Source organism: Danio rerio, chromosome 20 (genome assembly GCF_049306965.1).
Source record: "Danio rerio strain Tuebingen ecotype United States chromosome 20, GRCz12tu, whole genome shotgun sequence".
NCBI classification, from domain to species: Eukaryota; Metazoa; Chordata; class Actinopteri; order Cypriniformes; family Danionidae; genus Danio; species Danio rerio.
This window is the reverse complement of record NC_133195.1, coordinates 47,727,523-47,745,537: the sequence shown is the minus strand read 5'-3', so window position 1 is coordinate 47,745,537 and position 18,015 is coordinate 47,727,523. Positions and strand designations below refer to the sequence as shown.

The window sequence follows — 18,015 nt, the reverse complement described above, 5'->3', positions numbered from 1 at the left end:
ACATCTAAAAGGAAAATGTATACATTCGCTAGGCTCTGTAGATGTGTTTTTCTGATTTTCATCCGGTTGGCGTGACATTTTCTGATGCATGCTTTCCCTCATCTATTTCTCTTTCCACATCTGATCATAATTTTACCATGTGTGATATACAGAGAGCAGAGAAATACAAACTCTTAATGCAGACACAGTAATGACATACTATTATGTAAATAAGAAATAAAAAAATCACTTGTTTGTTTAGTAAAATAAAGCATAGGACTTGTTCTGTGGGATAGGAATCTTAAATGACTTTTGTTGTGATCTAGTGCTAGAAAATAAGATTAAATAACTATAAAATAAAAATAAAATTAAGTAAGATTGAGTGTTGTTGAAACAGACATAAGGAGCTACTTTTGTTTTAAACATGTTTATTTAAGGTTATCAAAATGAATGCTTTTACAGGCATAATCAAACGCAAGTTTTACAAAAAATTGTGCAATGGTTTGAAGAAATTATATTGATCTTTAAAAATAAGTAAATAAGCTAATAGATAGATGGAGATAAGAAAAGAAAAAAAGGCAAACATCACACCATCTAGAAGTACTAATATTGGTGACCAATTAGTCACAAAGTCTCTGGAAAGGCACATAAAACAAAAATATATTTTCCACATCACAGCACATTCCTATAATATAGACATGTCATTTGAAAAAATAACTTTAAAACAAAACAAAAGGGGAAAAAAAAGTCATAACAAAAGTAACAAACAAACAAACAAACAAACAAACAAACAACAAAAGACCATTCCCTGTGAGCCTCTGACAACCCTTTTCCAAAAAAAAAAGAACCTAATTGACACACAAAACCGTTTTTCTCACATGTGAGGGCAGGTGATCTATAAAAGGAGAGCATATATTTTGAAAACTGTATGTTATCATTAAGCACAGCGGCAAGCCTCTCAAAACTGCAAAAATCTCTCTGTACCATTGTGTCACAGCGAGGGGGAGAGTTTTTCATCCATCCAATAAGGATGCATTTTCTTGCCACAAGTAGCAGTTTATCTAACAATTTATAACCTTTTGTGTCAAGGGTTAATGGCATTGCTTGTGTTTTAGAAGGGAATCCCAAAAGAAAAAGACTGGGATCTTTTTTTAATTTCATCTTAAAAAGTGTGCTAATTTCATGCGCAACAAAGTTCCAGAATCTTTAAATGAGTTTGCTCTTCCAGAAGCAATGAAAGTATGTCCCAAGCTCTGTATGACACTTAACACAAAGAGCTGGAATAGAAGGATCCATTTTATTCAATAAAACTGGCGTTATATGCAGCCTGTGTAAAATCTTATATTGAGTCTAAGTTGATTACAAATAAAAGTGGATCTAATACACCTCAAAGCCTCTTGCCAGTCATCATCTATATAAACACAACACAGGTCTTTCTCCACTTATGGGCCACTGTGTTCACAAGTCCAGAGATATTAGAGTGTAGAAAAGAATAACATCTAGAAATAAAATGAACATCATTTGTTGTGTTAGCGAGAAAACTTTCCAAACTATTAAGTGCTAATGTATCTGGTATTTGTTTTTGTTTTGACATAGAATAGTGCCGAATTTGCAGATATCCAAAGTGATGTTGGCATGGAAGATCAAATTTTATTTGTAGTTGTTGGAAGGACATTAAAGGTTCAGGACACCCTGGAGAACTTTTTTTTTTATATTAACAGATGTGTGTGTGTTGAGCATCAGTTAAGACAATGTTAGCACCTGTCAGCTTTAATTGTGGGGAAAACTGGATAATTTTGAGCTTTTGTCAGCTAATTTCAGCTTCCGGGTTTAAAATGATTTTTTGGGCGGGATCAAAATCGGCGAAGTAGCGCAGTACTGCAAGTGCAATGATGACGCGTCGGTTTCTCATTATTATTCATATCGGAGTTTTCTTATCTTATGAGAAGAGCCGGCTGCTTAATTATTCATGAGAGCACGTGCAGACCTGACCTGACCTGCCAGTTTCAAGCAAGCTGTGAGACACGAAGTCACGGACCCACGGCACGCAGTAGCCGTTCATGAAGGCTTGTATGTGTTTGTTTCCGTGATCCACAGGGTTTGTTGCATGTTTTTTCCCCGCGATCTTGTCAGGGCCGATCATACAGCAAAGCTGTGTGTGTGCTGCAAGCATTTTTGTCGGGAGAGCAGCACGAGAATTAGAGAATGGCGGATGTTGACTTTTATCAGGAGGTCGTTCACATTCAGACACATGGCCGTGCTGCTGTGTTTGCCTAAATCCTGCAGATTACCAGCAGGGCTAATGGTTAAAATAGGCAGGTCTGCATTCAGATCTATAATAGACCCGTGGCTTGAGGGAGAATCCTCATTTATAGTGTTTACATGAACACACTTATCTTTGTAATGATATAAATTATGGTTATGTGTATATGAAATTACGAATAACAAATGTAGCAGGGCATTAAATTACTGTTTATTTCTTTGCATTTCAACTTTGTGAACTATAAACTCTTGCATCTCCTCACGGTTTGTGTCTCATTTTGTGAGCTAACTGTCAAACGCAGTTGTTCTCTCCCCTGCTGGCCACGCCCACTCCTGCCCTATGCTCGCGGAGCTCCACGCCCATTAATCATGCATCTTTTGAAAAAATTCTGAAGTAGACTTTAACCGAAAGTGGGGGGTGTCATGGCCCTTTAAAGAGTCGCCCTGAAACAAGTCAGATAGAATACGAATTCCTTTTATGTGCCATGTTTTGAAGAGAGGTGAACCTATGCCAGGGACAAAAACCTGATTCAAATAAATTGGTTTTAAGGAGCTACATTTAAAGATAAGTGTAAGCCACTTGAAGTCAAGTTCACTACAGCTGCAGCTCTGCACAAGATGTTTGGCCATATGAGAGATAGTCGTGCCCAACTGAGCCTGGTTTCTCTCGAGGTTTTTTTTTCTCTTCATTTTCGCCAATTGGTGAAGTTTTTTCCTCGGCACTGGCTTGTATAGTTCCGGACTTGTAGAGCTGCACATTAATGGATTACTCTTCAGTGTTTGAACTCTCAGCAGTAAATATTAAAACACAATGAACTGAACTTAACTAAACGAAACTGAACTTAAACTCTGAAAACTGAACTGACACTGTTTCAGTTCACTGTAATCTTCTATGTGAAGCTGCTTTGACACAATCTACTTTGTAAAAGCGCTATACAAATAAATATGAATTGAATTGAATTGAACTACGAGTCCACCTTAACAGTAACCATATACTGTGCAACATTTAAATTTCGATTTTGGCCTCCACAACGATTATGAAAGAGATAAAATGTTTATTTTGTCACATGCCTCCCCTTAAGTCTGCATTCATTTCTTCTCAAAGTAAAATAACGTACATTCACTTTTGCAGCATGAGACATTCTTGATTTAATGCTATTATAATTATTAGGTGTATTAGATTTATTTATTTATTAATGCTTTTTAAAGCGCAAAATGTGCAGTTCTGTTTATGTGCTCAGAGACAGAACAGAACATGAAAATGTGAAGTCATCTTTTAGCTCAAGGTCGGTATTTACATGTGAAAATGTGCTTAGAGGTGGAGCTAATGCTGAGTTCAGACTGCAGGATTTTAACCCCGATTTTGAGAAATCATCAACAGATGCCTGAAATCACAGGCAAATCGGTGCTTGTTCACGTGAGTAACAATCACACAGTAGGAACTATCAAAGATGCGATTTGAGAGAATCACAGATGAGCCGCCGATCAGATATTTGGCATGCTAAATATCTGGAGCTGTCGGCGATTCAAATCATGCTGTGTGAAATGAGTTCTGATTGAAAATAACACCGCTGATTACCTCCAGCCAATGAGAGAGCAGCATTCACTAGTGTGGATATCTGCAGGCCAGTAGAAGGTTGGGGGAGAAGTTAAAAGCGCTCATTTTCAGTTTATTTGGACCCAAGAAATGGAGGAAAAACTAGTGTAAATTTGGCAGGAGCACCCGTGTCTGTTTGATATGTCATCTGAGCAATATCACAACCGAGTCGAAAAAAGAAAAACAATTAAGGGGAAATCCCTTCAAAGCCAGGTGAGCAAAATAAGTACATTTTCTACCACACTAAAGGCTTCTTTCTCATTATGTAGTTCAGGGGTCACCAACCTTTTTGAAACTGAGAGCTACTTCTTGGGTACCAAATATTGTGAAGGGCTACCAGTTTGATACACACTTCTTAAATTACAATTTTTCTCAATTTACTTTTAATTATATGTTGTTATTATTAATGATTAATGATATTCATCTATGTGAAGAGACACTGATCATGTTAATGATTTCTCACAATAGTTCTCAACAATGATTTAACAAGGTAAGAAACAGAAATATCAATATGCAACACTTTATTTGTCTGAAATAGTTGTAGTTTATATATATATATACCTTAATGTCATTAACAAATTTTACACCAATGCAGATGTGATTTAAAAAGAATAGCTTTAAAAAGTACTAGATTCAGCTTACTGGGATGTGGTGCAATGGTGAGCTATTTTTAGAACAGGCCTGTGGGCAACTCATGTAATCCTCGTGGGCTGCCCGTGGGCACCATGTTGGTGACCCCTAATGTAGTTAATAACAAAAGATAAACTGCATGACCTGATGTGGGTTCAATGCCACTTCTCACATGTGTTTGGTAGTGAGATGTAGTTTGGACAAAGTTGTTGGCGATTCTTCCTATTGTAAAGTCATGCAGTGTGATACCCCCTGTCACCGATCCATCTTGCAGTGTAAACAAAGCAGCGACGGAACACCTGAAAGTCATGCAGTGTGGAAACACCTGTGACACGACCACTTTGAAAATCATTCAGTCTTAACTCAGCATAAGAGATTATAAACCCTCACTAAATAGAAGTCTTTAAACTACATTTCCCAATTCCTTTTTACACACCTTTAACTTCACATTGGTTTAATTAGGTCGCCACCAATATCAAAAGCAAATCTACACCTTCTGCAAAGCTGTGATAAAACAAAACTCTCTTAACTGTTTTTTTTTATAAAGGGAAGGAGTGTCAGGGTTCTGCCACTTTGGTCTTGTAAATTCTTGTTTTGGTGGCAGAGCTCTGACACTACTCCATGTCTGGTCCTGTTTCTGTCTCTGTGTGCGCGCGCGCCGTCGTGGGTGTACGCGGAGTGTGCGCGCTGCCACTTGATGTGGCCGCGCACGCTCTGCGTCCCTCAGACGCGCGCGCTCTTGTACTAGTGTTTGTGTTTGTTCTGTCAGCAGCGCGCTGCTTTATTCTCGGCGCCTCCGTCTAGTTGGTTTTAGTTTTGGTTGGCGCTGAGATGAAGCATGTGCGTTGCTTATGTGTGAGCGCACGGTAAGGTGTTTATCTATCGTGTGCTCGTGTCTTGCGTCTCTTGTCAAAGCACGTGGCTTGGTGTTTACATTGTGGTCACGTGCTTTTGTCGTGTGCTTCAGTGTTGTGTTTGTTGTCATGAACATGCGGTTAATGAGTTCTCTCATTGGCTGCATGTTCTTGTGTTATGTGAGCGCATGGCTTGTATTGTCTCTCTGTGTCATGCGCTCTCCTGTCTATTGTCTTGTCCCACCCTCCTTGTTAACCCATTATTAGTTAATTGTGTTCACCTGTTTGTGTGTTAATTTTCTACAGTTTATATACCCCTCACTTTTGCTGTCCTGTGCCAGTTCGTCATCACTTGTTGTTGTTTGAACCCTTGTCTTGTCATGTTTCCAGTCCTGTTCCTGACCAGCCAGCCCAGTGAAGTTTGTTTGTGTATGTATTTGTTTTGTTAATGTTTTCCCCCTCGGGGTAGTTTATTTTGCATTTTATTTTATTTTTATTATTTAATAAATTCCCATTATTCCTGCACTTGAGTCCTCGCTCCTTTTTCCCCATTGCCCATCACCAACCCTGACAAGGAGCTACTCTGTGTCCCACCCTGTCTTCATGTTTCAGTTGAGATTGCATCCAATTCCGAATAAGAAATACACATTTCAAAGCACTTCACAAAACCTTAAAACCATTTATCAGGAGGTAATGATGCTCAAACAATCTGCAGAGCAGTCTGGAAATGTATAGATATTTGAATTGGAAAATGTGTAGAAAATCATCTTCTGAGATTTTGGTGCATATCGACATGATAACATCACATGGCTGCTGAAGATGTGTCGATGTGAATTGTCGGTAACACTTTAGAATAGGGTTGTATTAGTTAATGTTAGTTAAAGCATTTACTAACATGAACAAACAACGAACAGTACATTAATTACAGTATTTGTTCATGTTAGTTCATGAAAATACAGTTCATTGTTAGTTCGAGTTAACTTATGGTGCATTTACTAATTTTAACAAACATAAATCAAACATAAATTGGGATTTTAATAAGGCATTATTAAATTATGTTGAACTTATGATGAATGATGTACAAGTATCATTCATACTCAATTCATGTTCGTATATGCATTAAGTAATGAAACCTTATTGTAAAGTGTAACCGAATTGTCTGTTCTAGCACTCCCCAAAGTTGATCTATTAGATTGAGGTTTGTTGACTTTGGAGGCCTTTTGAGTTTCGTGAAAGAATTGTCATTTTCAGGAAACCAGTTAGAGATGCTTGACATTTTGGACATGGTGAGTTATCCTGTTGAAAGTAGCTTTACATGAAGGATACACAGGATGAACGTGGTCAATACTCATGTAGGCCGTAGTGTTTAAACATGCCAAGAAAATATCCTCCACACAATTACACAGCCAGCACCCTGAACTGTTAATATATGGATGAATCCATTCTTTTATGTAATTTATTGATATTCCCACCCTACCATCTGAATGTTGCTGCAGAAATTGAGAAATTGGGTTGCATTTTTTCTAATGTTCAATTGTCCAGTTTCAGGGTTTGACGTGTTGTGCATTCAGAAATGCTTTTCTTCAGACCTTGGTTGTAACAAGTGTTTATTACTCTACTCTTTCAATCAGAGATTCTCTAGTCTCTTTCAATCAGCTTGAACCAGTCTGACCTCTTAAACCAATCTGACCTCTTCTCTTTCACATCAACAAGATATTTTCTTTACCCATCCACTTCTGCTTACTGCCTATTTTTTTATTTTTTGTGCAACTATCTGTAAGTCCTAGATATGTTCATGTGTGAAGATCTCAGCAGATGAGCAGTTTTAGAAATACTCAGCCTGTCTGGCACCAGCAAGCTACATTTAGAGTCAGCAGATCTTCGTGAGTTGCTGCCAAGTGATCAGCTGATTAGATTTTTTTCTTAATGATCATTTAAAGGTGTAGCTAAAAAGTAGCCAACAAATGTAAATGCAAAAGATGTCATGCTGGACGCTTGCATGTTTATTTTAAGGCAGTGTTTCTAAACCATGCTCCTGGAGGACCACCAACACTGCATGTTTTGGTTGTCTCCTTTGTCAGTTACATCCATTACATGTCTTTCAGTCTTTGCCAATGAGCTGATGATCTGAATCAGGTGTGTTTGGTTAAAGAGATATGGATGAATGTGCAGAGCTGGTGGTCCTCCAGGCACATGGTTGAGAAACACTGATTTAAGGGTTACTTTATCATACACACTCAAAAATGACATCTGCTGCTTGTTAAAACTACTTATGTAAAATGAACTAAAAATTCTAAATTTTCGATTTTTTTTTGAGACAACTTAATGGTTTTATGTTCAATCCACCTAAATTGGCAAAAATTAATAAGTTAGCTTAATTTCTTCATGTTGTCCCAACACAAATCTATTTTGTGGAATCCAGCATTTTTACAGTGAAATTACGTTTGCTGCTTGTTCAAGCTACTTATTTAAAATGAGTTGAAATTGTTTCAAGTTTTTATGGGACAACTTAATTGTTTAATGTTCAATCCACTTAAAGTTAACGTAATTGATTTGTGTTTAGACAACATAAAGGAATTCTCAGCATTATTTACAGCATACTCTTTCTCATGTGATTTTAAAATTTATGAGTTTCTTTATTCTGTTGAATGCCTAAGAGGATATTTTGAAGAATACAGGTTGATGCCATTTATAGAAGGAAAGAAAATGGTCACACTTTACAATAAGGGTTTATTAGTTAATGTTAATTAATGCATTTACTAACATGAACAGACAATGAACAATACATTTACAGTATTTATTAATGTTAGTAAACGTTAGCTAATGAAAATGCAGTTGTTCATTGTTAGTTCATCTTAACTCACGGTGCACTAACTAATGTTAACAAGCACGGACTTGGATGTTAATAATGCAGTAGTAAATGTTCAATTATGATTAATAAATGCTGTACAAGTGTTGTTCATGATTAGTTCATGTTATTAAATGCATTCACAAATGAACCTTATTGTAAAGTGTTACCAAGAAAATGATTATGGAAGTCAATGGGACCTAGCAACCATATATATTTTTTTTCTTCTTTTGTGTTCAACAGAAGAAAGAAACTTGCATATCTTTTGAAAAAGTGAGGGTAAGTAAATTATAACAGATTTTTTAATTTAGGGTGAATTTAAACCTTTAAAATGTAGATTTTTTTTCCCCCGCTTGCATTTCCAGTCCTGAGGAATTTTTAAGTCTTTATCCAAGTGTTGCTTTACATCAGGTAATGTTTTGCAAGTGGCTATTTCTCCAAGGAGGTATGAATAATTTAAATATTCCAAAAATGCCTCACAGCTGGATGTTTCAGTGACTTTAGCGCAAGTGATTTTTCTTTAAGGTGAAGCATTTCATGGTTATCACTGAAGACTGCATTTGAAAGTACACATGTGAATAAATGATCATATTAATGAAGTATGGAAGCATTAACTTCACCTGCCATGAACAGCACATCCATCTTTTATAAACCTAATATCACACTGCTCTCAGGATTTGAGTACAGAGTGAAAAGACAGAAGTTAAAGAGTGGAAAATGCTTCAGTTTTTTTTTTTTTTCAGGTTTAAATAGGATTTTAAATCCAGGATGTTTAGTGTGGTCTCGGGTGTTGTGTAAATATTTATAGACCACAAAATTAGATTGAAATTTGGCTGAAAGCTGGATAAGCAACTATTTGAGTATCTATATTTCAAAAAATAAAGAAAAAATTTAGAAAATTACTTTTAAAGTTGTCCAAATGATGTGTGTCAGTGCACTTTACAAGTCAAAATGAGTTTTGATGCATTTGCAGTATAGTATTTTGGTAATAATATTAATCAGTATTTCATAATATATATGAAATAGAGCTGGCGATAAAATCAATATTGGTATTTATTAACCAAACACAGTTGTCAATATCGATAAAAGAAAAAGTTCAGGATGAACTTTATGAAGCGCAATAGTTTTATTATAATGTGGCTGCTGAGTGTGCGCCTTGGAAGCAATGCCAATAAACTTAGGGTGTCAGTTTGTCGTTTCCAATGGAATTGCGCATTTTCCAGGTACACCTAGTTGAAAAACATCTGAACTTTTTCGAATGCCCTGTGCGCTAGAACTAGCCAAGCTGCTTCGCACTTTGTATGGAGTATACACATTTTTCTAATAACGGCAGACTACCTCAGACAAACACAAAGCATAGCTCGCTCTTGCCTCTTCAGGTCAGAATAACAACATATGCTATAAATGCCATATAGCAGCAGTGAGGAGATTGTAAATAAAAAAGAATGTAAAGATGTCGCCAGAGTGGCTTTTTGGTTTCTTTTCTTGTGCATCCCAGCCACTTTCTCCCCATCTGAAAGATTTTTTAGAATGGGGTAATGCGGTCATTCAACTTCACAACTTGTAATGTTGCAGTATGTATTTGAATAATGATGGCTGGTTCCTTTACTTGAAAGCTCAGATTTGATTTTCATAATTTATGTTGTTTTCAGAGTTTGAGGTTTACTGTATCCTCATTATTCACAACTTACAGATGTCGATCTACCTTTACCATTGCACACACTTTATATCATTGTATTAATCAAGTTTAAGAATATCTTTAACACTATTATTTTATTATAAAGACATCAATTATTTTGTTTAAATATTTTTGTTTTTGACTATTGAAACTATTTGCCTCAGCTATGTTGGTAAATTAAAATAAAGCGGTTTAAATAGGATTGGATTAGGATTGTTAAAAAAAATTCAATAATTATTGACATCGAAAGATATGAAACATGATATTGTGATAATTTTTTTGCAATATCGCCCAGCCCTAGTAGGAAATTTACTGAAAAAGGAATGAATTAATGAATGAATGATTTTTAGAAAGAAAAAATTAGCATTTTGACCTGTGCAGTGTATTTGGCTTTTAGTACAGTAGTTAAAAAGTAAAGAATGCTTTTTTTTTTGGGTTTAAATAAGATTTGATCTCAGGTGTTTGTGTAAATATTTATGGCCCTGAACCACAAAATTAAATTGAAATTTGGCTGAAAACTGGATAAACATCTGATTGAATATCTACAGTCTAGGGCAGGGGGTGGCCAACCCTTTTCCTGGAGAGCCACCTTCCTGCAGATTTCAGTTGCTACCCATATCAAACACACCTGAACCAATTAATTAGGACCTGAACACCACGTGATAATTACAGACAGGTGTGTTTGATATGAGTTGCAACTGAAATCTGCAGGAAGGTGGCTCTCCAGGTTGGCCACCCCTGGTCTAGGGGTTCAAAAAATAAATAAAATAAAAACTCAGAAAATCACTTTTAAAATTGTCCACATGATGTGTGTCAATGCACTTTACTAGTTAATAAAATTAGTTTTGAGGCATTTGCAGTAGTAAATTTACAAAATATCTTTATAGAACTAGTAGTCTTAATGAATGATTTTTGGAAAAAAGGCAGATTAATAATTTTGACCCGTGCAGTGTATGATGCAAAAGTAAACCGTGAAAAATGCTTCTGTTTTTTTATTAATTTACTGGTTTAAATTGGATTTTAAATCCAGGATGTTAAGTGTGGATTCAGCTGTTGTGCAAATATTTATGACTCTGGACCACAACATTTTATTTAAATTTGGCTGAAAGCTGGATAAACAGCTATTTGAATATCTACTGTCTAAGGCAGGGGTGCTTAAATGTTTTCTTTTGAAGGGCCAAAAACCAAACTTGATTGAGAGTGGTGAGCTGAAGGTAAATATAGCAAACTCTGTTACATTAAGGTTGCCTTTGGTAATTTCCTGATTTTTATAATTTTTAAAAATAACTAGAAAACATTGTTTTATATTAACTAATGCAGTATATATGCACCAACCCATTCTCATTCTCATTTTTAATTTGATCAATTTGAAGTTGTCCAAATGATGTGTAGTTCTTTACAAGAAAGAGGCCCTTGATTGGCTGAAGAATTTATTTGAAATGATGCCAGGAAACACCCCTTTGCATTTTGCTTTTGCATGTCGGTAAAGGGAAGTATTCCTTTCGACACTGGTGCTAACTGGGAATCAAAGTGCCTGTAGCCCAATCAGAATATTGAATAGCCCTGTTTTAGTCACCCATAAGAATGATCAGATGTCCCAATTTTCCCAGGAAAAAAATAAGGTCTCTTATTTTGGCACTAACATGAGAACTGTCCAGTCAATGGTAGGCTAACCAAGCTAATGTAGAACAAAAAATAATATTTAAACAGTCTTCACTATTGATTAACTTATACATGATGTAGTAACAGATGCTGGGATAGGCGATCATCCTGAATAAACTCATAACTGAAGCACAGTCCAGAAACCGGCGCATGCCAGCACAATCTTTTTATCACATAATAACCGAGACTGGTTTTGTGGTCCAGGGTAACATCTATTGATTTGACCCAGAGCTCTCAAACCTCAATAAACTCACAACCACCAATTTCTATGCAAATTTTGAGATACTGGATAGAAGATACAAGACGGAAATACCAAAATATGCATACATAAAAAAACTACTTATGCACTCTATTGAAACATATTGCACATAAACAACAATGATAACATTAACCAAATAGATTCCTCAGTGTGAATCAAAAAATTCATAGGCTTTTGACTGATCTGATAACTGGACAACAATTTCACTGCACATAGTTTCAAATGTTGATTCAATTTTGAAATATCTGAGCAAAAAAAAAAAACATCTTCAAAATGATTTTGTAGTCTCCTATTGCGTCCGCTGCTTTGAGGGGCAACCCATTTATTATGGATGAAAAGGTGCAACAGTGACTTTCCCAGTGGATTTATTATAGACCTGTTGCACTTGTACGCATTTCTGGCTAACCTTCATGATGCTCCGCTCAGGCTTTGGTTATCAGTGGATGTCACCCTGAAGTTGTCCAGAAGATGCAAGGAGGTGGTTTCAATCAGAAACTCACCTATATTGGCTTTGCTGCAAATGTTTGAAGCTGTCTATGTTCTTTGATCTTGAGGGCCCTCGGTGGGTTTTCTCATGTGTATTGGTTTGTTTTTGGAGAGTGGCGGTATGTGCATGAGTAGACCAATTAGTTAACTTCTCTGATATTATCCGCCTCACTAATTCAGGGGTTTTCATTTCTTTATTTTCAGGAAATTGAACTTTGTCTACTTTTTTTTAAACAATAGACTGGTCAGAGACTTTATATGGATTTATTTGTTGCATGTGGAATTTGCGGGAGGAACATTCTTTTTTTGCAGAGAATTTGATTGGAGAAATCCCAACAGTCCTGTAGTGCAGGATGAGTCATCAATAGTTTTTGTCTGTTTTAAAGTTTTTTGTTTTTTTTTTAGATTCCAAATAATTTATACTTTTCCCCCTAAAAAGTATAATTACCTTTCAGTTATTGTTTATTGCATGTAACTTTTGGCCATTGGATTTTCCTTTTCGAAAGAGATATTGATTAATAGTGTAGATAAACTTGACTCTGTATTCAACATCTTTACAGTTTCAAACACTCTCTTAGCATGGAAAGATGTGGTAAAGTATTTAAATATTCCTTATGTTCTTTCTTTAAAATCTCCTATTTCGTGTAACCCTGATCTACCCCCTGCTATTCAAAACATTTTTTTTGATCATGGAGACTAAAAAGAATTTTGGAATTAGATCAGACATTTGACAACAGGAACCTGAAATCATTTCAGTTATTAAAACAGGATTTTGATTTACCAAATAACAACTTGTAAAAAAATTCTGCAACCATGACATTTTCTAGAATTATCCCGTAAGGATGGCAGAATACGTCTTGATCTTTCTGACATGGAAAAAACAATTGTATTCTACACTTTTTGTATTCTCATCATTTTTTTTACTCAATGTTATCTAATATAGGGTGTTCTTCCCTCACTTTCTTGAAATTTAAATGAGAGAAAGACCGTGGAACAAAGTTTAGTGAAGAAGAATGGCTTTCAGTCTGTTCTGGCATACTTTTCGAAGGGGCCTCAATATCAAACCACAAGCAAACATTTTTATTCTTTAACAGAACTTATTTAACACCAGTTCATCTAAATAAGATATTTCCTAATGTTTCCCAGTGTTTTTTTTTTGTTTGTTTGTTTAAATCCAATGTTGGTACTGTGATGCATGTATTCTGGGACTGTGACATGATTAAATCACACTGAACTGAGCTGAACTGAACTGAACTTAAACACTAAAAACTGAACTACACTGTTCCAATCACTATGACCATTTATGTGAAGCTGCTTTGACACAATCTATATTGTAAAAGCACTTTACAAATAAAGCTGAATTGAATTGAATTAAGACATCCTGGAAAGAAATTCACAAATTAGTTCAGAAGATTATTGGTAAACCTTTTGCCCTATCTCCAGTTATTTACTTTCTGAATTGTAAAACTGCTCTACACCTTAGTCATGGACTAGAATCTCAGTGAGGTTCATCATCATCAAAGCAGATGACCTGATTGGTGGTTTGCGCCATCACTGTTCATCATTGTGCACAAGAAGGAGCAGTAACTGCTTCATTGTGGACATCGTTCAGGGATGACCTATTAGGCTACTGTGTATATACAGGGTTCATACAACCATGGAAAACTTGGAAAAGTCATGGGATTTTGACATGGCATTTTTTAGGCTTGAACATTTTTTGGAAAAACAGAAAAACCCACAAAGTTTTAGAATAATTAGGGAAAACCGATATCTGTATGATTCTAGGTTATTTACTTTTTTTCTCTCCTTGGCCAATCACATACTCTCACATTATTAGTGCGGTTTAAGCATTATCTACATCAATTTTACATAGATATAAATGTAAAATGAAACTAAATAGATTGCTGCGTGTTTTACAATATGCTGAAATAAATTCAAACATTTTTTCTTTTACCTCGCATTTGTAGACATTGCATGAAACATTAGGTCATGAAAATTTACTTGAAAGTCTTGGAAAAATCATGGAGTTTTAGTAGTAAAAATGTGTTTGAACCCTGTATATATATAGTCTTTTGATGTGTGCGTATGATGAAGCCGCTTACAATATGCAAGATTATGAAATTGTTTTGAATCCTGCTCGGGTATGCACTTTTTCGACGCTCACATTTTAATGTCATGACCACGTGCGCTCTATGTACATTATAAATAAAGCCAGGATGCAAATGTTATTATTTTCTGCTAGTCATCTGTCCTTATGTCCTTATGTTGGCATAGGTTTCCTCTGGGTGCTCCCATTTCCCCCACAGTGCAAAGACATGCGCTATAGGTGAATAGAATTAACTAAATTGGCGGTAGTGTATGTGTGTGAACGAGAGAGTGCATGGGTGTTTTCCAGTGGTGGGTTGCAGCTAGAAGGGCATCCGCTGCGTAAAACATGTGCTGGATAAGTTAGTGATTCATTCCGCTGTAGCGACCCCTGATAAACAAAGGGACTAAGCCAATGAATGAATGAAAGTGACATTAAAAATGAGCCATTATTTGATTTTTGATTTAAAATTCAATAACGAAAATTTACATATGAGGCATTTTTCTTTTTCATGGTTAAAAATTGACAAGCAAAATTTTTAAATGGTTTTATTTTATTTTATTTTAAATTACCAAAAAAAACAAAAACAAATCACCAGAAAACAAAAATGAAAAAAGGCACATTGTTTAATATTCCGAGGCCCACTTATTAATGTCAAGACAATGCTGTCATACACAAGTGATTATTGTTCATTATTTTTTTCAATCAATTATGTTGTTATAACAAGATGTTTTATCGTGATGGGAAATATTTTCCCCATTTAATCATCCTACTTCGTGTTTAAGAGCGCCAGCTATAGGCTATATATATATATATGTATGTATATGTATGTATATATATATATATATATATATATATATATATATATATATATATATATATATATATATATATATATATATATATATATATATATATATATATATATATGTATGTATATATATATATATGTATGTATGTATGTATATATATATATATATATATATATATATAATGTGTGTGTGTGTGTGTATGTGTGTGTATATATATATGTGTGTATATATGTATGTATATATATATATATATATATATATATATATATATATGTGTGTGTGTGTGTGTGTGTGTGTGTGTGTGTGTGTATTCATTTATTTATATATATATTTATTTATATATATATAAACGTTATGCTGAATAAAAAGTATAAGTATACAATTATGTTTGACTTTTGACACATTATTTAACATTTGTGGCTAAGAAATAGCTTTTAACTTTTTTTTTTGGTGGAGCCAGTTAAAATTTTTGTAGGGCAAGTAAAAATCTCAACCCCTGCCCAATCGGGCTTGTAGAAAAAATCATTGAACCCTGATGATTATTATTATTATTATTATTATTATTATTATTATTGTGTGCTACTTATTAGTATATGCACTTAAATGTACAGTATTTGTCTAAATGTTTTAGTTGAACCAAATCAAAATTTCTAGTCATCTCAACTTGCATCAATCAAGCTGACCAAAATATTAAGTCAAACTTTGTATAATTTAAACAATATTAGTGGAAACTTGATAAACTAAATTAAAAGTTAAAATAAGATTAAAAACATCTTTTTGTCATATAATTTAGTTTTTTTTAATGTGAATAAGAGCCAGATTTATTACTCAGAACGCATGCGCACTTGGTAATGAATTTGACTCTCATTCACATTCAAGCTACTCATTATTCCAGTACTCAGAATTCAAGGATATTCCTAGAGATGATGTACCCGCTAGTTTGTCTTTAATGAACATGTGCTATAAGATAATGTAACGCTTCCCCCGCGAGCTTCCATTTCTATACGGCTGATTATCCTCACCACATAATGAGATGAAAGGAGCCCATTAAAGTGCCTAATTTGGACCTACAGGGTCGTGCACAGACAATTGCAAAGCTGCTACGCTTTATTTCAGCTCCAGGCGTTCAGCATTAGCCTTCATTATTTAGGCTGTCCGACTGATGCTCTTTCACACCATCTCTCCCATGTCTCCCTATAGGCTCTGAGGTCATCGTGGGGGTCAACAAATACCGCCTGGAGAAGGAAGAATCTGTCGACGTGCTTGCCATCGACAACACAGCTGTGCGTAACAAGCAGATTGAAAAGCTGCAGAAGGTTAGTCTCCCTCGGGCGATGATTCACAGGGTGGATTTTTTGAAGTCTAAGGTTTTCATCCATGTTGACGCGATCTGAAATCGTCACGTATAAAGTCCAATCGAGCACTCTGTGAAGTTACCTAATCGCAATCAAGGGCTTCTGTTCAGTTTAATCCTGCACTTGAAGTGTTCCACTGAAATGGCTATAATTGATCTTTTTTTTTTCTTTGGAGGCAGAGAAAGTGTCATTATTGTGTTTGTCATTGCAGTGCTGTAATTATTATTTCTCTAAATGTTAAAAGGCAAAACAAAAATTCAATACAGTGTCAGAGTTATTAGTTAACTCGAATTAGAAGCATAACAAAACCAAGGGCTTCAATTCAAGCCAGCATTGGAAGTATTTTTTTGAAATGGAGGTTTTTTTTTTTTTCTGAGGCAGAGAAAGTGCCATTGTTGTGTTCGTCATTGCAGTGCTGTAATTATCATTTCTTTAAATGTTGAAAGGCAAAAGAAAAATTCAATACAGGTTATTATTTAACTCAAACTAAAAGCATAACAAAATGTATTTTTTTGGTGTTGTTTTTTTTTTGGAGGCAGAGAAAATTTCATTGTGTTCATCATTGCAGTGCAGATTTTAAAAGTTAAATGGTTAATGTTGACAGAGAAATATATACACATAGTGGGTATGGAAAGTATTCAGTAGTGATGCACTAATATGGATTGTTTGGCCGATATCGTTAAAGGTGCAGTAGGTGATTGTATTCTGAAATATTGTTTGTTGTCCTGGTTGAAAGTCTCTTCACATTCCAATAGTACTGATTAAAGTAAATGATCTAAATGTATTTTTATATTCTGGGTAAGGCATACTGTACACTACCTGACAAAAGTCTTGTCACCTACCCAAGGTTTAGGAACAAATAATAACTTGACTTCTAGTTGATCATTTGGTATTAATAGTGGCTTAAATGAAAGGCAAAGGCCTCTTGATTACACTTGTTTTACCAAAATAAAATATGATCATGCTTTGATTTTTAATGATTTAATTAGCACTGTATTGTCTGAATTTGCTCAGACAAAAGTCTTGTCACTTAACAAAAATAATGTACAGTATAGAATATAAAGTCATGCTGCAGTGAAAAAAGAGTTACTATTGTGTATGACTCCAATGAGCTTGGAGGACTGCATCCATACATCTTTGCAATAACTCAAATAACTAATTAATAAAGTGGTCTGGAATGACAAAGAAAGCGTTCTTGCAGGACTCCCAGAGTTCATCAAGATTTTTTGATTCATCTTCAATGCCTCCTCCTTCATCTTACCCCAGACATGCTCAATAATGTTCATATCTGGTGACTGGTCTGGACAATTCTGGAGCACCTTGACCTTCTTTGCTTTCAGGAACTTTGATGTGAAGGCTGAAGTATGAGAAGGAGCGCTATTTTGCTGAAGAATTTGCCTTCTGCCAATTTTTTTAAATGATCAACTAGAAGTCAAGTTATTATTTGCTGCTCTTACAACTGGGATTGACTGCAAGACTTTTGTCAGGTAGTGTATATCAGCATTGG

The 18,015-nt window shown here is 35.1% G+C and overlaps 1 protein-coding gene and 1 long non-coding RNA gene across 3 annotated transcripts in view; both read left to right on the top strand.

Moving 5' to 3' along the window:
- The window catches only part of mmut (methylmalonyl CoA mutase), an 88,110-nt gene that overhangs the window by 27,040 nt on the left and 43,055 nt on the right, over nt 1-18,015 (top strand). For both annotated transcript variants that reach the window (XM_021468503.3, NM_001099226.1), the window contains 1 exon segment: nt 16,354-16,469. In XM_021468503.3, the coding sequence (XP_021324178.1) occupies nt 16,354-16,469 (116 nt within the window).
- LOC141379448 (uncharacterized) lies at nt 8,576-12,020 on the top strand. Its single transcript, XR_012396067.1, has 3 exons — nt 8,576-9,362; nt 9,531-10,409; nt 10,564-12,020. It is a non-coding gene; the product is annotated as an uncharacterized lncRNA (long non-coding RNA).